Source organism: Hypanus sabinus, chromosome 3 (assembly GCF_030144855.1).
Source record: "Hypanus sabinus isolate sHypSab1 chromosome 3, sHypSab1.hap1, whole genome shotgun sequence".
Lineage (NCBI taxonomy): Eukaryota > Metazoa > Chordata > Chondrichthyes > Myliobatiformes > Dasyatidae > Hypanus > Hypanus sabinus.
Window position 1 is genome coordinate 10,689,006 of NC_082708.1, and position 25,940 is coordinate 10,714,945.

The 25,940-nt window shown below is 44.3% G+C and overlaps 1 protein-coding gene across 1 annotated transcript in view; it reads left to right on the top strand.

Moving 5' to 3' along the window:
• Window positions 1-25,940, top strand: part of myo7aa (myosin VIIAa) — a 188,356-nt gene that overhangs the window by 121,426 nt on the left and 40,990 nt on the right. Inside the window, exons 31-38 of the mRNA XM_059963729.1 lie at window positions 1,430-1,657; window positions 2,651-2,821; window positions 7,847-7,964; window positions 12,054-12,180; window positions 16,059-16,228; window positions 20,398-20,588; window positions 24,184-24,308; window positions 25,606-25,763. Of these exons, the coding sequence (XP_059819712.1) occupies window positions 1,430-1,657; window positions 2,651-2,821; window positions 7,847-7,964; window positions 12,054-12,180; window positions 16,059-16,228; window positions 20,398-20,588; window positions 24,184-24,308; window positions 25,606-25,763 (1,288 nt within the window). The remainder of the gene's footprint in view (window positions 1-1,429; window positions 1,658-2,650; window positions 2,822-7,846; window positions 7,965-12,053; window positions 12,181-16,058; window positions 16,229-20,397; window positions 20,589-24,183; window positions 24,309-25,605; window positions 25,764-25,940) is intronic.

Below are 25,940 nucleotides of genomic sequence, written 5' to 3' on the forward strand. Positions count from 1 at the left end.
TTAACCTATGACCTCTAGTTCTAGCCTCACCCAACCTCAATGGAAACAGCCCATATCCCTCTGTTCCTTTCCTGTCCAATTCCTCTCCAGATGTGTTTTGAAAAATTCTAATTGTATCTGCCTGCGAGTAAGATTTTCATTGCATCTGTGTATACATTAACTTGTGCAGATGACGTTACACGTGGGTGTGACAGATCGGGTAAATACACTGAGTCCTTTTTTCCCCCCAGGTTTGGAGAGTCAGAAAATTGAGAACATAGTTTTAAGGCTAGAGGAGAAAGATTTAGGAGGAATATGAGAAGCAACAGTTTTATTTACACAAAAGGTGATGTGTGGAATGAGCCACCAGAGGAAGTGTCGAGGCAGGTAGAATAACAACTTTCTTAAAGACACTGTTTCGAGAGAATTCAAGAGGTTTAGAAGGTTACGGATCAAGCACTGACAACTGGGGCTAGTTTGGATGGGGAATCTTGATTACCATGGTCCAGTGAGGCTGGAAGACTTGTTTCTATGCTGTGAACTCTGAATCAGGGTTGTTATTATTGATATATGTCATGAAATTTGTTGTTTTGCAGCAGCAGTACAGTGCAAGGCATTGCAAAAACAATAAATTACAATAGGAAATGTATAAATCAGAGTCCAAAGTCAATATATTATTGGAGTACAGATGTGTCACTGAGATTCACTTTCTAACGGGCATTCCCAGTAGACCGAGATGCACAATGGAATTGGTGAAAGACCACACCCAACCAAACAGGAATACAATCTGCAAAAGTCGACAGGCCATGCAAAACTAAAGAGGGAAAAAAAATAAATATGCAATCAGTAACAAACTCGTTGAGTTGAAGAGTCACTGGAAGTGAGCATTTCGTTGTGGAAACAGTTTGGTGGTGGGGCAAGCAAAGCTGAGGGAAGTTGTTCCCTTTTGTTCGTGAGCCTGATGGTTGAGGGGTAATTGCTGTTCCTGAACCCGGTGGTGCGGGTCCTGAGGCTCCTGTACTTCCTTCCTGATGGCAGCAACGAGAAGAGAGCATGGCCTGAAAGGAGGAGGGTCCTTGACGATGGATGTTGCTTTCCTGCGACAGCACTCCGTGTAGATGTGCTCAGTGGTGGGAAGCCCTTTTACCCATGATGGACTGGGCTGTATGCACTACCTTTTTGTAGAACTTTATAAATATTAATTTGTCTCCTTTAAGTTTCTCTCTCCCCCCCACCCCCCACCTTAAGCTTGTGCCTTTAGTTTTAGGCTTCCATACTCCAGGAAAAAGTCTAGTTATCCATGTCCTTCCTAACTTTGGAAACCTCTATGAGGTCACCCTTCGGCCTGCCTTCATCTCCAGCATCAGCTGGACCTCCTGCATCGTGTGTTATGTAAGGCTTTGATGTTTCACAAAGCTTTGTGTTGAGTAACCTGCTCTCTGCTCCCCAGGTCTCTTCGCTGGGCAGTGGGAATGACTACGTGATGGACGCCGTGTCCCAGTGTGAGCAGTACGCGAAGGAGCAGGGGGCACAGGAGAGGAACGCACCCTGGCGCCTCTTCTTCCGCAAGGAGATCTTCACGCCCTGGCACAACCCCTCCGAGGACCTGGTGGCGACGAACCTCATCTACCAGCAGACTGTGAGAGGCGTCAAGTTTGGGGAGTACAGGTGTGATAAGGTGAGGTTAACTGAGCTGAGCACTGCCCTCCATTCCTCTGTGTAGGCAACAGCTGGAGTGGGTGGATCTAGTGTTCTGGACTTGCCTACTGTGGACTTCTCTACTTGGGGTGAGCGGTAGGGCACTGAGGAACATCGTGGAATAGAGGGGAGGGATCTGGGAATAAAGATCCATAATTCCTTGAAAATGGCATCACAGGTCGATAGAGTTGTAAAGAGAACATTTGGCACGTTGGCCTCGTCAGGGCACTGAGTTCAAGAACTGAGATGTTATGCTGAAGTTGTTTCAGGTGTTGTTGAAGCCGAATTTGCAGTATTTTGTGCAGTTTGGGTTCCCTACCTTACACAAAAAATAGCAATAAGATTGAAAGAGTGTATTGAAAATTTACAAAGATGTTGCCAGGATTTGAGGACCTGAGTTATAGGGAAAGGTTGAATAGATAGGACTTTATAGTATAGGAGAATGGAGGGAGATTTGATAGAGGTATACAAAATTGAGAGGTATAGATAGGGTAAATGCAAGCAGGCTTTTTGTACTGAAATTTGATGTGAGACTGAACTCAAGGTCATGGGTTAAGGGTGAAAGGTGAAATGCTTAAGGAGAACATGAGTGTGGAAACTCTTCACTCAAAGGGTGGAGTAAGTGTGGAACAAGCTGCCAGTGGAAGTGGTGTAATCGGGTTCGATTTCAACAGTTAAGAGAAATTTGGATAGGAACATGGATGGGAGGGGTATGAAGGGCTATGGTCCAGGTGCAGGTCTATGAGACTAGGCCGATTAATTGTTTGGCATGGACTAGATGGGACAAAAACCCTGTTTCTGTGCTATAGTGTCCATCAAAGGATATGGCAAGCAGGCAGGTGTTTGGGGTTGTAGGATCTGGGATCAGCCATGATGGAATGGTGGAGCAGACTCGATGGGCTGAATGGCCTAATTCTGCCCCTGTGTCTTATGGTCTTAAGACCAACAGTTGATGACTCTGCTCTCCCATCAGGAGGAAGACCTTGCTGAACTTGCTGCCCAGCAGTACTACGTGGACTATGGCTCGGAGATTGTTCTAGAACGGCTGATGAGCTTAATTCCGTCCTATATTCCTGACCGGGAAGTCACCTCTTCCAAAACGATGGAGAAGTGGGCCCAGTACATTATTGCGGCTCACAAGAAGGTGAAAGATTAGGTTTATTTGTTACGTGTACATCAAAACATGCGGTGAGATGCGGTGAGATGTGCGCTGTTTGCGTCACCGATCAACACAGTCCGGTGCCAACGTAGTGTATCCACAAGTTACTAACCCTAGCCTCTACATCTTTGGAACATGGAAGGACAGAATTTCAGGATTGAAGCAAAGTCACGGTCTGGAACATTGACTGTTTATGCCCCGCAGTAGATGCTGCCTGACTTGCTGAGTTCTTCCAGCATTTTATGAGTGTTTTATTCAATTATTCTGTGGCATACTGCTGCACCCCAGTGGCTAACAGAGGTACTGCACCAGTCAATTCAATTTGTGCCTGGGCACAGATTGAGTTGAAATGAATTGACTTTATTTCTTACATCCTTCACAGACATGAGGAGTAAAAATCTTTGTTACATCTCCATCTAAATGTGCCATGTGCAATCATAGCAATTTATAATAATAAAAGGAGCAATCAATGTAATGTAGAGTGCAAAATCAGCGTGAATTCATCAGTCTGATGGCCTGGGGGAAGAAGCAGTCCCGGGGCCTGTTGGTCCTGGCTTTTATGCTGCGGTACCATTTCCCAGATGGCAGCAGCTGGAATAGGTTGTGGATGGGATGACTTGGGTCTCCAACGGTCCTACAGGTCCTTTTTACACACCTGTCCTTGTAAATGCTCCGAATCATGGGAAGTTCACAACTACAGATGCGCTGGGCTGTCTACACCACTCCCTGCAGAGTCCTGCAATGAAGGGAGGTACAATTCCCATACCAGGCAGTGATGCAGCCAGTCAGGATGCTCTCAATTGTGCCCCTGTAAAGTTCTTGGGATTTGGGAACCCATACCAAACTTCTTCAACCATCTGAGATGAAAGAGGCATTGTTGTGCCTTTTTCACAACACAGCTGGTGTGTACAGACCACGTGAGGTCCTCGGTGATGTGGATGCTGAGGAACTTAAAACTGTTCACCCTCTCAACTCCAGATCCATTGATGTCAATAGGGATTAGCCCGTCTCCATTCCTCCTGTAATCCACAACCAGCTCCTTTGTTTTTGTGACATTGAAGGAGAGGTTGTTTTCGTGACATCACTATGTCAGAGAAATGACTTCTTCCTTGTTAGCCACCTAGTTATCGTTTACGATAAGGCCAGTCAATGGAGTGTCTGCAAATTTAATTAGCAGATTGGAGCTGTCGGCAATACGGTCATGGGTATTCAGGAAGTAAAGGAGGGGACTCAGTACACAGCCCTGAGAGGCTCCTGTGTTGAGAGTCAGAGGGTTGGAGGTGGAGATCACTTGCTGGTGATCTGACTGCTAGATCCAGCTGCACAAGGCAGGGTCAAGGCCAAGATCTCCTGGATCTTGGATAGAGCTATGGTGTTGAATGCTAAACTGTAGTCCAAGAACAGCATTCTCACATAAGCATCCTTCCTCTCCAGATGTGTAAGGACGGAATGTAAAGCTGTGGCTGTTGCATCGTCCGTCAGTCGGTTGGTGATCTTCGTAGCCATTCTAAAGAAAGCCATACCTTCCGCATGAAACCATGGATTTTTTTTAAAATTTCAATTGTAGAATGGAGACTGAGGGATGTACATTTATAGTTCCCTGGAAGTGGTGACACGGGGTGGTTTGGCTTTGAATATGGGAGTTATCGCGTGGCAGGGTGGAGGTACATCTTCTACCAAAGGAGGTGTAAGGTGCTCATTCCCTCCGCTAGCCTGCAGGTCACCCTTGGGCAAGGTGTAGCACCTGCTTAGACCCCTGATCAGGGTCATGTGAAGCCATGGGAGCAGGTGGTGGATGGTCGTACGAGCAGCCGGTGCATATCACAAGTGCTGGTTATGCGACCACTGGCGCCAGGCAGACGATCTCTGAAGAGTATTGATAATGGCTTCTGATTTCCTGGTTGTATCACCGTACACATTGAACTCCATCTCAAACATGAGACTGTTCAGATGTAGAAAATCCAGAGAAACATGCATAAAATGCCGGAGGAACTCAGCAGGTCAGGCATCTGTGGAAGGCAACAAACATTCGACATTTCGGGCCGAGAACCTTCAGGACTGGAAAGGAAAGGAGGAGTGTGAATAAGGTGTGGGGGTGGGGGGGGGAAGGAGCACAAACTAGCTGGTGATAGGTGAGGGGGGAGTGGGATGAAGTGAGAAACTGGGAGGTGGTAGGTGGTAAAGGGCTGAACTAGAAAGAATCTGATAGGACAGAAGAGTGGAGCATGGGAGAAAGGGGAACCAGGGGGAGTTGATGGGCAGGTGAGGAGAATAGAAGGGAAGGGAAAAGAGAGGATTTAGAATGGGGAAGGGAAGGGGAGGAGGAAAATTACCAGAAGTGAGAGAAATTGGTGTTGCTGCATCAGATGAAATATGCTCTTGTTGAGCTCAGTCTGTTAGCTTTCCACTTGTTGGAGCCCATGTACTTGGACCATAGAACACTGTAATCCCCACATCACTGTTTTTAATATTTAGTAATTTATTGAGATACCGTGCAGACCTAGCAATCCCCAGTTTAGCTCTAGCCCAATTGTGGGAGAATTTACAATGTCCAAGTAATCTATCTCCAACTACATCTTTGGACTTTGGAAAGAAAACACAGCACCCCGAGGAACCCATTTGATTACGGGGAGAACATACAAACTCCTCACAGGCAGTGGCAGGAATTGAACCCGGGTCGCTGGCACTGTAAAGTGTTGTGCTAACCGCTACACTACTGTACCACCCCAAATTTTTATCCAGTAACAGACACCTTGAACATTTCACAATGCTAAATGTGCTGAGTGTGTGCACATTGCCCTTTTTATTTTACTTCATTTAGAGATACAACGCAGTAGCCGGCCCTTCCAGCCCATCGAGAATGTGGTCACTGGTGCTGTGAAGTGTTACGCTAACCACTACACCACTGTGCCACTCACTTGAACCTGTGTCTCAGTTCCCCTATCCAGTGCAACTTTCTAGGAAGAAAGCAGAAGCCATGTTGACAGGTTGAACAAACATGGGGGAGTCTAGGACTAGATAGCACAACCTCAGAATACATCTTTAGGATTTGTTCCTACTGCAGGCAAAATGAGGGCCAGAGGAGGTTAACGAGAATAATCCCATGAACAAAAGGCTAATCTACGATGAGTGTTTGGCTCCAGGTCTATACTCACTGGAGTTTAGGAGAATGAGGTGGGGGGATCTCATTGAAGCCCATCGAATATTGAAAGGCCTGGATTGAGTGGCTATGGAGAGGATGTTTCCTATAGTGGGGCAGCGAAAGACCAGAGGACACAGCCTCAGAATAGGACATTGATTTAGAAGAGAAATGAGAAGGAATTTATTTGCTTGAGGGTGATGAATCGTGGAATTCATTGTCATAGGTGGCTGTGGAGGCCGAGTCACTGTGTGTAATTAAAGTGGAGGTTGACAGGTTCTTGATTATTAAAGGGCATTAAAGGCTATGCGGAGAAGGCAGGAGAATGGTTTTGAGAGGGAAAATAAATCAGCCAAAATTGAATGGTGGAGCAGACTCAATGGGCCAAATGGCCTTATTCTGCTCCTATGTCATATGGCTCTTTTGCCCTTTAATGAAATCCTATGAAACAGCCAATAGAACTTTTTTAAAGCATCATTGTTCTGGAAGGGCAGTAGGGGCACTCACTGGTGTAGGGGACAGGGGAAGTTGGTTATAAAAGCAATCATGGGTAACAAATTTGACTGGACCTGAACTTTTTTGCCAGGCATTGTTAAGAAAGGGCAATGTGCTCCTATGGCAAGTGTTTTTGAGACATATAACGGATACATTTACGGAGAAACTCACCATGTAGGTTCTGGAAGAAGAACAGATCTTGGGTGTGACGGGAGAACAGTTGGGGGAGGAGTTGAACTGTGTGGAACAGGGACACCAGCACAGACCAATGGGCCAAACGGTCCACTCTCCGCAGTTAATTCTAAGACATTTCCGCTGTGAAGCCAAGAAGTTCAAGTGCTGGGCTGTGTCCATGATTTAGCACCTTCTTGTGGTCACGGCCTGAGCAATTGCTGTACCTGGCTGTGGTACACTTGGATCGGATCCCTTCTAAGGTGCTTCAAAAGAAATTGGTGAAGGTCAGTGTCCAAAAGCTGGGGACAACCTGTACTTCACAGGAAATTTCATTTTTTCAATCAGTGAAAGTAACTCTTTATAAGCAGCTAATTCCTGCATGGCCAGATCATGAAAAGACAAACAATGAGTTTGTCTGTTCACATTAGTTGATACAAAAATAAGCTCTTTCCTACACTCAGTGGCCACTACCTCCTGTACCTAATAAAGTGTCCACTGATTGTGTCTTCACCGTCTTCTGTCCATCCACTTCAAGGTTCGAATTGTTTTGCGCTCAGAGATGCTCTTCTGCACACCACTGTTGTAATGTGTGGTTATCTGAGTTACTGTCGCCTTCCTGCCATCTTGAATCAGTCTGGCCACCCGCCTCAGTCCTCTCCCATTAACAAGGCATTTTCACCCACTAAACCAGCACTCACTGGACTTTTTTTGTTTCTCGCGCCATTCTCTGTAAACTCTAGTGGCTGATCTCCTGGGATTTTCATGTACAATAGCAGTTTCTGAGATACTCAAACCACCCTGTCTGGCACCAGCAATCGTTCCACAGCCAAAGTCACTTAGATCACATTTCTGATGTTTGTTCAAGCATCAACTGAGCCTCTTGACAATGCCTACATGCTTTTATGCATTGAGTTGCTGCTGCATGATTGGCTGATTAAATATTTGCAGTAGTGAGAAAATGCGCAGGTGTATCGAATGAAGTGTTTACTCAATGTATATTCCAGCATTAATTCCACCTCATTGGCTGTGAAGTTTTTTGGGGTCCCCTGAAAGGAGCAGGGTCTGTACAATCTCTGAAACAATCCAGAGGGTTTTTGCAAATATGCCTCACTTACACAATGTGAAGCTACCTTGTAGAGTGAGTGTGTGCTTTGTTGCTGCTCCATATGCGGTCCCTTAAATCCTGTCTTTTGCCTCTTTAGGGAGTGTATACTCAGAAGAGAATCAGCCCTCAGAAGGTGAAGGAAGAGGTCGTGGACTTCGCTCGATTCAAATGGCCTTTGTTGTTTTCGCGTTTCTATGAGGCTTTCAAGTTCTCAGGTCTGTTTTGTTAAAGCTTGTCCGCGGTTATCACTGTTTTAATTTCATAGGAAATTTATTATCAAAGTACATGTATGCCGCCATATACTACTGTAAGATTAATTTTCTTGCAGACATTCACACTAAAACAAAGGAATATAAAACCAATGAAAAGAGAAACTTCTCTGGATCCTCTCCCATGCCAGTATATGCTTTGTAAAATAAAGAGCCCAAAATGCACACTTAGCAGGTCAGGCAGCATCTATGGGGGAGGAATAAACAGTCGACATCTTGGACCCTTCATCAGGACTATATATGAGCAGAAGTAGGCCATTCAGCCCATTGAGTCTGCTCCACCATTCAATCATGGACTGATCCAATTATTCCAGTCATCCCCACTCCCCTGCCTTCTTGATGCCCTGGCTACTCAAGAACCTATCTATCTCTGCCTTAAATACACCCAATAACTTGGCCTCCACAGCTACTTCTGGCAACAAATTCCATAGGTTTACCACCCTCTGACTAAAGAAATTTCTCTGCATCTCAGTTCTAAATGGACGTGCTAAAGTTGTGCTCTCTTGTCCAACAAGCCCCTATCATGGGAAATAACTTTGCCATATCTAATCTGTTCAGGCCTTTTAACATTCAGAATGTTTCCGAGATCCCACCTCATTCTCCAGAACTCCACGGAATACAGCCCAAGAGATGCCAGGCATTCTTCATACGGTAACCCTTTCATTCCTGGAATAATTCCTGTGAATCTGTCTGAACGCTCTCCAATGTCAGTATATCCTTTCTAAAATAAGGAGCCCAAAACTGCAACAATACTCCAAGTGTGGCCTCACGAGTGCCTTATAAAGCCTCAACATTGAATCCCTGCTCTTATATTTCTATACTTTTAGAAATGAATGCCAACATTGCATTCACCTTCTTCACAACCGACACAACCTGGAGGTTAACCTTTAGGGTATCTTGTACAAGGACTCCCAAGTCTCTCTGCACCTCTGCATTTTGAATTCCCTCCCCATCTAAATAATAGTCTGCCCGCTTATTTCTTCCACCAAAGTGCATGACCATACACTTTCCAACATTGTATTTCATTTGCCACTTCTTTGCCCATTCCCCTGAACTATCTAAGTCTCTCTGCAGGCTCTCTGTTTCCTCAACACTACCCACTCCTCCACCTATCTTTGTATCATCATCAAATTTAGCCACAAATCCATTAATCCCATAGTCCAAATCATTGACATACATTATGAAAAGCAGTGGTCCCAACACTGACCCCTGTGGAACTCCCCTGGTAAACGGCAGCCAGAATAGGATCCCTTTATTCCCACTCTGTTTTCTGCCAACCAGCCAATGCTCCATCCATACTAGTAACTCCCCTGTAATTCCATGGGCTCTTATCTTGCTAAGCAGCCTCACGTGCGGCACCTTGTCAAAGGCCTTATGAAAATCCAAGTACACCACTGCATCTCCTTTGTCTACACTGCTTGTAATTTCCTCAAAGAATTGCAGAAGCTTTGAACTATCTTGCCATGTGTCTCCAGGTACTCTGTGATTTCATCCCTAACAATTGATTCCAACAACTTCCCAACCACTGATGTCAGGCTAACAGGTCTATAGTTTCCTTTCTTCTGCCTACCACCCTTCTTAAATAGCAGAGTAACATTTACAATTTTCCAGTCGTCTGGTACAATGCCAGAATCTATCAATTCTTGAAAGATCATTGTTAATGTCTCCACAATACCTCCAGCTACTTTCTTCGGAACCCAAGATGCATTCCTTCAGGTCCAGGAGATTAATCCATCCTCAGACCATCAAGCTTCTTGAGCACCATCTCAGTCGTAATTTTCACTGCACATACTTCATTTCCCTGACTGTACAGACATCTTCCACTCTGAAGACTGATGCAAAATACGCATTCAGTTCCTCTGCCATTTCTGCATCTCTCATTACAATATCTCCAGCGTCATTTTGTATTGGTCCTCAATCTACCCTTGACTCTCTTTTACCCTTTATATACTTAAAAAAGCTTTTAGTATCTTCTTTGATATTAGTCACCAGCTTCTTTTTGTAATTCATCTTTTCCTTGCAAATGACCTTCTTACAGGTTTGGGAAGCTTTTAAAAACTTGCAGAAGGAAACTATCTTCCTGCTAGCTCTGGCTTCCTTGTATGCCCTCTCTTTTGCTTTTACTTTGGCTCTGACTTCACTCGTCAGCCATGGTATCATCTTTCTTCCCTTTGAAAATGTCTTCCTATTTGGAATATACCTGTCCTGTACTTCCCTCGTTTTTCACAGAAACTCCAGCCATTGCTGCTCTGCTGTCCTTCCTGCAAATGTCCCATCCTAGTCAACTTAGCTGGTTCCCCTCTCATGCCATTGTAATTTCTTTTATTCCACTGAAATGTCGACACATTGGATTTTATTTTTTCCCTCTCAAATTTCAAAGTGAACTCGATCATACTGTGATCACTGTTCCCTTAGGGTTCCTTAACCTGAAGTTCTCTTATCACCTCCGGATCATTGCACAACACCCAATCCAGCACAGCCGATCCCCTAGTGGGCTCAACAACAAGCTGTTCTAAAAAACCAACCCTTAGTCATTCTACAAATTCTCTCTCTTGAGGTCCAGTACTGACCTGGTATTCCCAATCCACTTTCATGTTATCAACGATTATCATGCCATTGCCCTTCTGACATGCCTTTTCGATCTCCTGCTGTGATTTGTAATCCACATCCCGGCTGCTGTTTGGAGACCTGTATACAACTGCCATTAGGGTCCTTTTATCCTTGTCATTTCTTAACTCAACCCATAGAGACTCTACACCTTCCTATCCTATGTCATCTCTTTTTAATGATTTAATATCATTTCTTATACACAGAGTCACACCACCCCCTCTGCCTCCTAACCTATCTTTCGGATACACCGTATATCCTTGGACGTTCAGCTCCCAATGGCAGCCACCCTTTAGCCAAGTTTCAGAGATGGCCACAACATCATATTTGCCAATCTGTAGCTGAATTTCAAGATTGTCCATTTTATTTCTTATGCTGTGTGCATTCAAATATAACACTTCCAGTCCAGTATTTGTTGCTTTCTGTTTTAACTGCACCATGCATCTATTGCCCTGTAACTCATCCCACTGTATGTGATTATGCCTCCTCTCCTGCCTGTTTTTTCTATCATCTCAGTTGCACGTTATCTTTGATTTATTTCTGTTTTCCCCTTCCTCAGCCCCATCACTCTGGTTCCCATCCCCCTGCCAAATTAGTTTAAACCTTCCCTAATAGCTCTATTAAATGTGCCCACTAGGATATTGGACCCCTTTGGGTTCAGGTGTAACCCATCCTTTTTGTACAGGTTGTACCTCCCCCAGAAGAGGCCCCAATGATCCAGGAATCTGAATCCCTGCCCCCTACACCAGTCTCTCAGCCACACATTAATACGCCTGATCATGCTATTCTTGTGCTTGTTAGCACATGGCACAGGCAGCGATCCAGTCTGCAGCCTGGCTTGAAATGTCGACTGCATATTCCTTTCCACAGATGCTGCCTGACCTGCTGAGCTCCTCCAGCCTCAAGTATGTGTTACCTTTGATTTCCAGCAGCTGCAGAATGTCTTGTGTTTAGAATCAATGGAAAAACAACACACAAACACCGATGTGCGATAAAAAGGACAAATTGTCAAAATGAAAAACTTAATAATACTGAGAACGCGAGTTGTAAAATACCAGATGACCCATCAGGTCTAGCCCACAGTCTGTGTGGGACTCGATGACTAGGCCTTGCTTGGTAATTGATGGGTGTCTGTCAGTTCCCCCCTTGGTAACTCATTGTGCCTGTCAATTGGCTCCATTCAGTCCAAGCAATAAGCCATCTCTCCCACTCTAAGTGGGAGAAGGATGGAGAAGAGATTATCCTTGGCTCTAGGACCTATATGCTCCCTCTTGGAGAGATCAGGCAGGGGGAATGAGGAGACTGTCTGTCTCTCCCACTTCTGTCCGTGCCGGCCCCCGGTTCATTGCCATGGGAGGTTTTGAGACTGGGACCCATTCACTAGACAATGAATTCTTCATAACCACTGTTTTCAATCTCTCACCTCAGGACCAAGCCTGCCAAAGAACGATGTAATCGTCGCAGTCAACTGGACTGGTGTCTACTTTGTCGATGAGCAGGAGCAAGTTCTTCTGGAACTTTCCTTCCCAGAAATCACTGCTGTTACCAGCAGCAGGTGTGTACCATGCAAGAAGCCAGTGACTCGGGTTCAATTCCTACCGCTGTCTGTACAGAGTTCGTATGTTCTCCCGGTGACTGCGTGGGTTTCCTCCGGGAGCTCGAGTTTCCTCACGTTCCAGAGCTGTATCAGTTAGAAACTGGTCTCGTGGATGTAACCAGGCGGCACAGGCTCATTTGGGCCGGAAGGGCCTAGTACAGTCGGCCCTCATCCGCGAATTTAACCAACCGCAAAATCCGGAAGTGCTCTTCCAGCACTTGTACAGACTTTTTTTCTTGTCATTATTCCCTAAACAATGCAGTATAACAACTATTTTACATAGCATTTACATTGTATTAGGTATTATAAATAATCTAGAGATGATTTAAAGTATACGGGAGGATGTGCATGGGTTATCGTGGATCAGAATCAAAAAAATCAGAAATTCTCTTACTAAGCAAGTCGGAACAGGTACATCTGCTATTATTTAGCATCAGTTAGTCAAATATTTGTCTTAGTATATAGTATATGTTTTACCTTTCTATGTATATAAAACACTTAAGAACGTATGTTTCAGCGCCGGACTCGGGAACAGAAGTTCCCGAGTTTGATCCAGTGACAGATCGTTGTCAAGTGCACTCTCCATCCATGCCGGGTTGATGTGGAGGATCAAAAACTCAAAATCCCAAAACCCAATAATTAAATCACTGCATTGCTTAGTAATAGTTGTAGCTTTCATCAGGACAGGGTCTTTCTCACTTTATCCTTTAAAATTCTTCAGATCGTTGACTGACTAACACTTTTACAATGACCAATGGCATTTCACCTCTTTCCAATCGCTTTATTATTTCCACTTTATTTTCAATCGCGATTGTGATTATTTGCGTGAACAGAAACATTGCGGATTCAGAGCTCTGCCACCGGGTCCTAATGTCCACCGCACTGACACAAGTTAATTAAGGTCTGGGGTTCCGCTGAGTCCTAAGATCCACCGCATTGAGACAGGTGGAGTAAGGGACTTGAGCATCAGCGTTTTTTGGTATCTGCGAGGGGTCGTGGATCCAATCCCTCGCAGATAAGGAAGGCCGACTGTATCATGCTGTATCTCTAAGTAAAGAAAATGTGGTGGGAGTGGGATGTATAGCATCAAATGAGTCAATGTTGCTCCAAACCAGGATGTAAAGCATAGTAACACACATAATAACTTATAAAAAGTAAGGATGAGATCTACAATGAATTACACATAAGTAAACAAAGTGAACTGCATAAATTAAATATTGAAAGGTACAAAACAGATTAACCAGGGACACTTTGAACACACTACGGCAGGGAGTTCAGCAGCCTAGCAGCCTGAGGGAAGAAACTATTTCCTGACCGTTCTAGTTTTTATGTGTCAGAGTCTCCTGCCTGATGGCAGAAAGTCAAAGAGGATGCTGGATGGATGGGATCCTTAATAATATGCAGAGATCCTGATAAATGTACCCAGTGAATGATAGGGAGGCCTCTATAATCCTCTCAGCCATTCTCACAGTCCTTTGTAGGGACTTCTAGTCCGATGCTTGTCTGCTCCCACACCAGATGGAGATGCAGCTCGTCAGGACCCTCTCAAAGGTCCTCCTATAAAATTCAAAGAACGTTCTACTCCCTGCCAAACTCCAGGTGAGGTCCAGCCTAATCCTAGGAATAATCCCAAATTACTATTAGATTTGAGGGTGTAGAACAAGGACATTACAGCGTAGTACAGGCCCATCGGCCCACAATGTTGTGCCGACCTTTTAAACCTACTCTAAGATCAATCTAACCCTTCCCTCCCACGTAGCTCTCTATTTTTCTATCTCCCATGTGCCTATCTATACAAGTTTCTCAAATGTTTCTATGGGTGGAAAACACATGCTCTCAGCAAACAAACGGCCCAGGGGGCAAGCCCAACTCTGCCCAATTCAGTGAACTCAACCCCTACACATGCTGGAAGTTCACCCAAGGGTATTGGTTGAGAACAGAATTAGATTACCCTTGCTCTTTGCCAGCTATGTAGACTCCATCAGTTTATTATTTATCATTTAGAAGTTGAACAGAACATTACTGAGGCTGCACCTGCAGTATTGTGTGCAATTTTGGTCAATCTGGTCAAGGAAAACATTAACCTGGAAAGAATACAGAATATATTTGAGGATGGTTTCAAGACTTGATGCCTGAGTTACAGGGAGAGGTTGGGCAGGCAAGGACTTAGTTACCTCTCAGTGGCAAAAGGGACTATTGTTGGGGGCTATAAAATCATGAGGGGTATGGAGAGGGTGAATGTACCCAGATTTTCCCCCATTATTGGAGGACAATGTGCGAGGGTCAGAGGTCCAAGGTGAGAGGGAGCAAATTTAAAGAGGTCCTGAGAGATAACTTTAAGCAGAGGTGCATATGGAGCAAGCAGCCAGAGGAAGTGGTTGAGACAGGTACAACTAGCAATGTTTAAAGAATAATCAGTAAGTACATACATGAATAGGAATGGTTTTGAGGGATACGGTCCAAATGTAGGCAAATGGGACTAGCTTAGGTTGGCACCTTGAATGGCTTCTGAATTGTTGCGAAAGGCTGAATAGGTTAGAACTTTATTCCCTGGAGCGTCGGAGAATGAGAGGACATTTGATAGAGGTGTACAAAATTGTCCAGAAGAAGACTATGGCAAGCCATTGCCAGTAGAAAAATTTGCCAAGAACAGTCATGGTCATGGGACCATGATTGTCCACATCACACAACATGGTACATGATGATGATACAAAATTGTGAGGCTACAGATAGGGTAAATGCAAGCAAGCTTTTTCTACTGAGGTTGTATGAGACTAGAACTAGAGGTCATAGGTTAGGAAGAAGCTGCTAGTGGAAGTGCTGAATAAGGTTTTAATTTCAAAAAGTTTGGATAAGTACATTGAAAGGAGAGGTATGGAGAAGGGACTAGGCAGAAGAACAGTTTGGCATAAGCTGAATGGGCTGAAAGGCCTCTTCCTATGTTTTAGTTTTCTATGATTCTTATGACACTTAAGTTGGGCGAAAGAGCCTGTTTATGAGGTGTTACTCTGACCCCAAATATTGGAAGGTTGCTGGTATCTAAGGAAAATGCTAAGGAACATGAGATCCTGCAGATTTCCCAATGGCCAACCGTTTCAATTCCAATCCCTATTCATATTCCAACATGTGGATCCATGGCTGTCTCTACTGCCGTGATGAGCCCATTCTCAATTTGGAGGAGCAACACCTCATATTCTGTATGGACAGCCTCTAACCTGAAAGCATGAGCATGGATTTCTCTAACGTCCTGTAATTCCTCCCCTCTCCCCTTTTCTGTTTTTCCATTCACCATTCTGGCTCCCCGCTTACCCCTTTTCTTCTCCTCATCTGTCCATGACCTCTCTCTGGTGTTGCTCTTTCCTTTCCTTTCTCCAATAGTCCACTTTCCTTTCCTTTCCTTTCCTCTCCTATCCTATCAGATTTCTTCAGCCCTTTTCCTCTCCCACTTTTCATCTCCCAGCTTCTTATTTCATCCCCTTTCACCATCCACTCACCTTCCCCCTCACCTATCACCGGCCAGCTTGTACTCCTTCCCCTCCCCCCCCCAACTTATTCTTATTTAAGTCAACCTCACCTCCACTTCCTCTTCATTGTTTGCAGTGATAGTTTACCATAATTTTCCACAAAGTATTATTAATAAAGTATTTCATGCTTTATGAACTGCCAGTAAGTAGTCATCCATCATCAGTAGCGCCATCTTAAACCAATCCTATTGAAAGGTCTTGGCCCAAGATGTTGACTGTTTATTTTCCTCCATTGATGCAGCCTGAACTGTTGGGTTCCTGCACCATTTTTGTGTGTGTTATACTGTTGAAAGATCTGCTTTTGCATTCCAGGGGTGGGAAAATGCAGGGTCAGAGCTTCACCCTGGCAACCATCAAAGGCGATGAGTACACCTTCACCTCCAACAACGCAGAGGACATCCGTGACCTGGTGGTGACGTTCCTTGAGGGGCTGAGGATGAGGTCAAAATTCGTTGTCGCGCTGCAGGACAACCCAAGCCCTGGTGGGTGTGACCAAATGAGCTGCTGACGCTGGAAGTTTGTGTTGGGGTGTCCCAGGATTCTTAATTGCCTGGCCTCTGTTAACTAATGAGCCAGCGGTTTATCCACAGTCACGCCCTTTGTGAAAGATTCCCCTTTCATTCTCATCTGCACTTTCCAATTCCATACCCCTATAAAAATGACAGACTACCGCTTCTCAATCCAGTATCTCAAGTGCACCAAGTTGTCTTTCCAAGAGTACTCCTGACTGTGGATGGTGGACTTATTGGGTTTATAAAGTATAATTTATTGTCATGTGTGAAAGTACGTGTGTGTGCAGGGGCAATGAAAAACTTGCAGCAGCATCGGAGTATCAAAAAACACAGGAACAGAATTAGGCCATTTGGCCCAGCAGGTTTTCTGCACCATTTGATCATGGCTGATTTCCCTCACAACACCACTCTCCTCCCATAATCTTTGATGCCAAAAACCTATTAACCTCCAGCAGCCTGAAGACCCACACTCAACAATTCAGTATTGCCTTAGTTTTTCTCACTATAAATACTGCCTGACATGTTGAATGTTTCCAGGATTTTGTTTTCACTTCGGGAACTCCAGACTTCTGTTGATGTTGTATGGCATCGTATCTGTTTCCTCAGCCATCATTAAAGATGTGTGGCCATGGTCTCCAATGCTACTGTTTCAGAATCAGATTTATTGTCACTGACATAAGTTCACGTTTACTGCCATTCAACCATACACATGTAAACAGCTAAACGAAAGATCATTCCTCTGGGGCCAAAGAGTCTAAAACAGTACATAATACACAACACATATAGTTACAATCCAGCACTTGCATTCACAAAATAGTATTAGCACAACTCTCTGAGTGACATGGACTGAAGATTGACAGGTTGACAATAAAATGTGAGGTATATGTTTATGTAAGACAGTATAATGTTACTGACGCTATTATAATAGAACGAGCGGTCGGATAAATATGTGAAACAGCAGCAATAAAAGAGGAAAAGTGACCAGTACAGGATGAGAGTGTGTCTGTGAGTTGGGGAGTTTACGGGGGTTGGGGGGGGGGCAGTGGTTAGAAACGACAAGGCCTTCAGAGAGGCTGTACGTGTCTGCTGGGTGGCAGGAGGGTGTTTGGAGTCTAACAGCCTGGGAGAAGAAGCTATTAATCAGCCTGACAGTTCCAGCTCTTGCACTGTGGTACCCCGCCTGACAACAGGAGGTCAAAGAAGATTGTGAGAGGTGCATGCCTGTGTACAACAGTATAATGTTACTGGCACTTTGAACTTGTTTTGTGGCAGCATTACAGTGCAGGCATAACAAATCAGTATAATTTTCAATATAAATAAAAATAGCGCAAAAGATGAATAGCGAGATAACGTTCATGAGTTCATGGACCATTCAGAACTCTAATGACAGGGCAAAGTAGTCTGCTGGAATCTCACCCTGTCCACCACCCTAAGCACTCATTCTCGTCCCTCCCAGAATCAGAACCAGGTTTATTATCACTGATATACACTTAGTAGCTTCTTGATTAGTACGCATGCATACTTTGTTAATGCAAATATCTAAACAGCCAATCATGTGGCTGCACTCAAAGCATAAAAGCATGCAGACATCGTCAAGAGATTCAGTTGCTGTTCAGACCAGACACCAGACCAGAATGGGGAGGAAATGTTATCTAAGTGACTTAAACTGTGGAATGATAGCTGGTGCCAGATGAGGTGGTTTGAGTATCTTAGACACCACTGATCTCCTGAGATTTGAACCACAACAGTCTGTAGAGTTTACAGAGAGTGGTGTGTTGTTAATAAAAAAAAAACAAAAAGAAAACATCAATTGTGTGGCAGTTCTATGGGTGAAAATGCCTCATTATTGATAGAAGTCAGAGGAGAATGGTCAGACCGGTTCCAGCTGATGTGAAATTAACAGGAACTCAAATAACCATGTGTTGCAACAGTGGTGTGTAGAAGAGCATCTCTGAGCTCTCAAAACTTCGAACTTTGAAGTGGGTGAGCTACAATAGCAGAAGACCACACTCGGTTCCACTCCTCTGTCTAATAATTTGGCCACCGACTGCATATTGTGAAATCTGCTGTTTGGTAGTAGTTGTACAGTAGAGTGCAATATTTAAAAAAATACTGTTACTGTAAGTAATATTTAATAAAAATGAGTAGTACAAAAAGAGAGCAAACAAGCAAGGTCGTGTTCAGGGTTTCATGGACCGTTCAGAAATCTGATGGCAGAGGGGAAGAAACTTCAAACATTCAAACTTCAAGCTCCTGTGTCTCCTCCCTGGTGGTAGTAATGAGGAGAGGACATGTCCCAGATGGTGGCCGTGTGGGACATGGAATAGACTTGTTGAAGTGGAATAATTTAAGACTCAGCAGGATAGGTGAATAGTGGAGGGGGGGAGACGTGAGATTTATTATTTACCATCGACATCCTTGGAGGCACTAATAATCAGAAATACAACTGGGCAAGTTACTTAAATGCTGTGGTTAAAAGAGCTGGTAAGAGGACAGGTATTCTATATCGATTAACTTGCTGTACCTCTTGTCACTACCATCTACAAGGTACAAGTCAGGAGGTGGGAGAATACACACTACTTCAATTTCTCTAACTTGAAGAAATTTCTCCCTTCCCCCTCCCCCCACCTTACCTCTCTTCCTTGCCCCTCTCTAGTTCCCCCTCACCCTTTCTCGCTGCAACAAGAAAGCAGCATACATCATCAAGGTCGTCTCCCACCATCCGAGCTGTGTTCTCTACTCACTGCTACCATCAGGAGGAAGGTACAGGAGCCTTGGGTCCCTCTCCAGGTTCAGGAGCAGTGACTACCTGTCAACAATCAGGCTCTTGAACCATTGTGGATAGCATCAATCACCTCAACACTGAACTGATTCCATAACCTATTAGCCATTCTTTCAAGGCTCTACAAATCATTTTTCTCATTTTATATCTATGAAAATTAATCTCAAGGTAGAATATGGTGACACATACAATATGTACTTTAATAACAAATTTACTTTGACTTCTCCTCACCTGCTCTTCAATCCTCTCTGGTTCCTATCCTATCAGATTTCTTCTACTTCAGCCTTTAAATCTTCCATTTATCGCCTCCCAGCTCCTTACTTGAAACATCCCCCTCCCCCACCTATCCATCTTTCCCCTCAGCAGGGCTTGTTTATCACCTGCCAGCTTGTACTCCGCCCCATCTCCTCACCATCGTATCCCTTCTTCCCTCTTCCATTCTAGTCCCATGAAGGGTCTTGGCCCAAAATGTTGACACTTTTTTTTCCATTTTTATATATTATGATTAGTTTTTTTTCTTCAGAGCTCTATTAATTGTATACATATTAATTTGTTGAAATTTTGTATTATTCTATAGTTGTAGATGATTATGTGTTAATAAAAAGATTTAAAAAATAAAAATGACTCTTTATTCCTCTCTATGGATGTTGACCAACCTGTTGAGTTCCTCCAGCATTTTTGTTTGTGTTACTCTGGGTTTCCAGGATCGGCAGAATCTCTTCTGGTTATTATTATATATTTATTTATTTACCCATTAAAGTGTGGAACCGGCCCTTCAGCCACCATCAGCTAGCCCTGACTTAATCCTACCCAAATCACAGGAAAATTTACAATGGCCAATTGACCTAGTAACCAGTATGCCTTTGGACTTTGGGAGGAAACACACTCATTCCATAGGGAGGGCGTACAAGCTCCTTACAGAGGATGCTGGGATTGAACTCTGAACTCTGAATCCCTGAGCTGTAATGGCACCATGGTACAGCTACACTATCATGATTTTGTTTATGTCAGGCTACTTGATGCACTTTGCTCCCCTAGATGAGTGCAGCTCCAATAGGGAATTGAAACTAGGGCAAGCGATCCCAATATCCTGCTATTTCACACATGTTCTCTTGCCTTGGGCCTCCTCAACCTGGTGAGTTGTTGACAAGCTCTTTTCTCCATACAATGCACACAAAATGCTGGAGGAAGCCCTGTCCGGTCCTGATAAAGGGTCTCGGCCCAAAACATCGACTGTATTCTTTTATTTTTTTTGTTCCATAGATGCTGCCTGGCCTGCCAAGTTCATCCAACATTTTGTGTGTGTTGCTTGGATTTCCAGCATCTGCAGATTTTCTCTTGTCTGTTCTCCACACAGTTGGTGATGACGTGACCTTCCTCAGCTTCCTGAAGGGGGACCTCCTCATCCTGGATCATGACACGGGCGAGCAAGTCATGAACTGCGGCTGGGCGCACGGCATCAATGAGAGGACCAAACAGAAGGGAGACTTCCCGACCGAATGCGTCTATGTGTTGCCCACGGTTACCAAGCCAGCGGCTGAGATAGTGGTGAGTTTACCGGGTATGTTAACCAATCAGATCAGTAGTGTCCTTCAGAGAAGTAATTCTAGTGTCCTTGCCCTAACTGGGCCAATATATCTCTCCAGGCTCACCAATGTGTTTGATGTGGACACAGACATTGTCATAGGACACTACGGCTCAGTACAGGCCTTCGACTCACAATAGCATGCCAACTCTTTAACAGAATCCATCTAACCCTTCCCTCCTCCGTAGCCTACATTTTTCTATCATCCATGTGCCTACCAAAGAGTCTCTTAAATGTCCCTAATGTATCTGCCTCAACCACCACCTGTCACTTTCTTATATAAAAACACCCTCCTCTGACATTCCCCAACCCCCATACTTTCCTCCAATCACCTTAAAGTCGTGCCCTTGCATTGGCCATTTCTACCCTGGGGAAATGTCTCTGGCTGTCCAACCGACTTATGCCTCTTATCATCATGTTCACCTCTCGTCCTCTTTCGCTCCAATGAGAAAAGCCCTAGTCACTCAACCTATTTTATAAGATATGCTCTCCAATTCAGGCAGCATCCTGGTAAATATCCTCTGCTCCCTGTAAAGCTTCCACATTTAATTGTGGCATCCTTGCCTTGCCTTGGCCAATATGTGACTCCAGGTTCACCTGTGAGTTTGGTTCTTAACTGCCCTCTGAGATGGTCTCTTGTGATTGGAGGCAATTGGGGATGGAGGAGGACAATGAAATGGTGACACTGACAGGGTCTCCCTTAACTTGGTAACGAAGAGGAATGAAAATATGATGAAAATTGACCAAACTTGCAGTTGTATCCTATGCCTTTGAGTTATATGACATGGAGATCCTCAGCACCCAGGACTGCCATCAGGAAGAAGGTGCAAGAGCCTCAGGACTTGCACCACCAGGTTCAAAAACAGTTACCATTCCTCAAACATCAGACTCTTGAATAAAAAGGAATAACTTGCACTCAACTTCTCTTGCCCCATCATTGAAATGCCCCCACAACCTATTATCTCACTTTCAAGGATTCTATCTCATTATCACATGTTCTCATTATTTATTGGTATTTATTTATATTTGCATTTGCACAGTTTGTTGTCTTCTGCATTCTGGTTGATCTTTCATTAATCCTGTTATAGTTAGATTTATTGAGTATGACCACAAGAAGATGAATCTCAGGATTGTATATGATGACATGTATGTACTTTGATAATAAACTATTCTTTGAACTTTGAACTGGACCTTTATGCCCAACTGGTTGACACTGACGAAGATACCTGTAAAGCTAGTGCTATATGCCCCCATCCCTCTAAGCCAGGAGTCCCTAAACTTTTCTTATGCCATAGAGCCTTTCCATTAACTGAGGAGTCCGTGGACCCCTGGTTGTGAGCCCCCTGCTCTAAGCCTTTCCTATCCATGTACCTGTCCAAGTAGTTGTTAATGCAGCTGTCTCAAAACACTTCCTTTTGCAGCTCATCCTAAAGACTACCCACTGTGTGAAGAAATTTGCCCCTCAGATCCCTACTAAGTTTCTCCCCTCTTCCCTCTCTATGCCTTCTAGTTCTTGTTTCCCTGACCCTGGGAAAAGGACCGTGCACATTCACCTTGTCTATGTCCCTCATGATTTATACGCCTCTATATATTGGTTTTATACATCTCTTGTTCTCCTACACTCCTCATCCCACCCTGCTTAACCTCCCTCCATTACTCAATCCCCCAAGTCTCAGCAACATCGTCGTACATCTCGTCTGTATTCCTTCCATCTTACTGGGTTAGCAAAACTGAATTCAATATTCCAAATGCAACCTCGTCAACATTGTGTTGAATATCTGTGTCACCAACATCTGTGCTAACTTGCACCAGGGGACTTCATCACAGCTGCCTATCTTCTGACTATTTTTCAGAATCAATCAGGTTTAATATCACTGGCTTATGTCATGAAATTTGTTGGTTTGTGGCTGTGATACATTGCAAAAAATAATAATTATAATAATCACAATAAGAAGTATACATTAAAATTTTATATTTAATAAGTAGTGCAAATGGAGCAAAAAAATAGTAGTGAGGTAGTATTCATTGTCCACTTAGAAATCTGGCAGAGGGGAAGAAGCTATTCCTGAAACATTGAATGTCTGTCTTCAGTCTCCTTGATAGTAGCAATGAGAAGATGGCACATCCTAGGTGATGAGGGTCCTTAATGATGGATGCCACCACCTTAGAGCATTACCTTTTGAAGGTGTCCTCAGTGCTGGGAAGTTAGTGCCCTGTTTCTGTGCTGTGTCACTGACTCTGAATACCCCCTTGATCATCTTCTATCAAAAACAAGGGTGAACGTTTAAAGTGACAGGAAAGAGTTTTAAAGGGGATCTCGAGGGTAAATTCATTTAGACAGTGATTGCAATCTGGAACTCGCTACCAGAGGAGGTGGTGGAATAGGATACAATTACTATGTTTAAGAGACACTTAGGCACTTAAATAGTCAAGGGGCAGAAGAATGTGGTCATCGTGCAGCCATTAGTATGGATGAGTAATGGGCTGTGTTGACACCTGGTGCGAGATTTCACCACGCAGGCAGCAGAGAGTAGTGCACACTGTCCGGTCCATCAGGAGCAAAGCCCTCCAAATAACTGACAACACCTACAGGAAGAGATGCCTCAAGCAGTGACATCTATCACCACCATCCGGGTCATGCCCTCTTCTCACTGCTGCCATAAGGCAAGTGGAACTGAACCCTGAATTCCCACCCCACCAGATTCAGGAACAGCTCCTTTCCTACAACCACCAGATTCTTCAACTGACCCTGCATAACCCTAACCCTACTGCAGCAGAGGGAACGGTCCATCTCCTCCTGCGCTATAAGACGTAGTTCGTTCGTAACATGCATGTTGTATGACGTGGCAGATCACTATCATTCCAAGACCATGATTGTTCCTGCCAAATTTTTCGACAGAAGTGGTTTGCCGTTGCCCTCTTCTGCGCGGTATCTTTACCAGATGTCATCAATACTCTTCAGAGGTTGTCTGCCTGGTGTCAGTGATCGCATAACCAGGACTTGTGATATGAACCAACTGCTCGTGCAGCCGTCTACCGGCTCCCATGGCTTCTGTGGGTGGTGCTACCCAAGGGTGATCTGCAGGCTAGTGGATGGAAGGAGGGCATTACACCTCCTTTGGTAGAGACTTAACTCCACCACCTCCCTCTACCTCTCCAAGACATAGGAGCAGAATTAAGCTCATTGTGTCTGCTTTGCCATTCCATCATGGCTCACTTATTGTCCCTTTCCACCACCATGGACTTGCTTCTGATTGTCATTTTTGTTTACATTAATATCTCATTTTTGTTCATCATTTTTTTTTCTGTTTGCTGTCTTATATAATTTGTTCTGTGTTCTCTGTACCCCAGGCACTGGGGTATTGCTGCAAGCAAGCTTCCCACTGTATCTGTACCTCACTGTACTTGTGCCCAGGACAATAAACTTGATGGCTTGAAAGGTTGGAATTGATGTTGTGGGCTGAAGGGCCTGTTTCTGTGCTGTATGACTCTGTCAGTGATGTATCTTATGAGAAAATATCCCTTGCCAATGAGTGTTCCTCCCACCTTGCCTTTCAGTGCTTGGTAACCATGACGCCAGGTCAGAGGCAAGAAGCCCTCAAGACATCACAACTGTCCATAGGAGAGCCGGAGGAGAAGGTGAAGCTCTATACACTGGAGGAGTTCTCATATGACCATTTCAGGTGGGCAATCTCATCTGCAAGCGAGGACATGGGGGTCAGTGTGTTCCCTGAGGGAGGGTGGGGTACACAACAAACATAAAGCAGTGTGGCTCGGGAGCAGGCCCTTTCATCCAGGAAACTGAGGCAAGCTAATCAACTAACCTACTACCTTGTGCCCAGAAAAATCCTGATCTCTCTATTCTCTGCACATTCACCTGCCTATTTAAAAGGCTCAATCATATTTGCCTTCACCTCCAGTGCATTCCAGGCGACCACTACTCTGCTTTTAGATCAACAAATAACTTGCCCCACACATCTCAAAGTACATTTATTATCAAAGTACATATATGTCACCATGTACAACCCTGAGATTTGTTTTCTTGCGGGCATACTCAGTAAATCCAAGAACCATAGTGGAATCAGTGACAGACCCTGTGCAAATACAAAAGAAAAAAGAAAAAATAATAAATATCTAGGCAATGAATATCAAGGACACGAGATATAGAGTCCTTGAAAGTGAGTTCATGGGTCACCTTCTCTTTCATTTCAAACGTAAGACCTCTAGTATTAGACATTTTGATTCTACAGATACTGGCAGTCTACTCTATACGTGCTTCTCATACTCTTATAAACATCTGTCAGGTCTCCCCTCAGCTTCTGCTGTTCCAGAGAAGAAAACCCAAGTTTGCCCACCCCTCCTCATAGCAAATGCCCTCTCATCCTGGAGCATCCTGGTAAATCTCTTTTGCATCCCTTCTGAAGCCTCCACAAGCTGCCTATAATAAGGCGACTGGAACTGAATGGGATACTTCAGATGTGGCCTAACCAGAGTTTTATAAAGTTGCAGCATGACCTCGTGACTCTTGAACTCAATTCCTCAACAAAGGCAAGCCTATGTGCACCATCTTCGCTACCCTATTGACTTGTGCAGTCCATGTTCAGCGAGGGAAAAAATGCACGGAAATAGGCCTTTCAGCCCACCTTGACCGTGCACTATTAATCTTCCTATTCCTGGACCTTAGTCCTCCATACCCTCCCATCCATGTACTTATCCAAATTTCTCCTAAATGTTGAAATTCAACCTGCATCCACAACACTCATTTCACACTCTCATCACCCGTTTGGGTGAAGAAATTCCCCCTCATGTTCCCCTTAAACATTTCACCTTTCACCCTTAACCCATGAGCTGTACTGCTAGCCTCACACAGTCTCAGTGTAAGCAGCTTGCTTGCATTTAGCCTGTCTATACAACCCATAACTTTGTATTTTAAATTGTGCTTCTGCGAGCTTTGCAAAACGTTTCTCTCTCTGTTACCAGACCGCCTCCGAAACACACCTTGAGCCGGGTGATGATCACAAAGAACCGCGGGAAGGACAAGCTCTGGTCCTGTACCCGGGAGCCAATTAAGCAGCCGTTGCTGAAGAAGTTGCAGGGGAACGAGGAGCTGTCGCAGGAGTCCTGCCTCTGCTTTGTAGATATCTTTTCACATTTCCTCAGAAACAGGGCCTCAAAACTGGTCTACGTAAGGATATCAAAAGAATTCTTGATTCAACGCCATCCAGTTTAATCACCCATGACCTCCCTTGTCCCTTAATATCACCTCCCAGAAAAAGAAGGCACAGCAGCACCTCCACTTCCTAGGAAGACTGAGG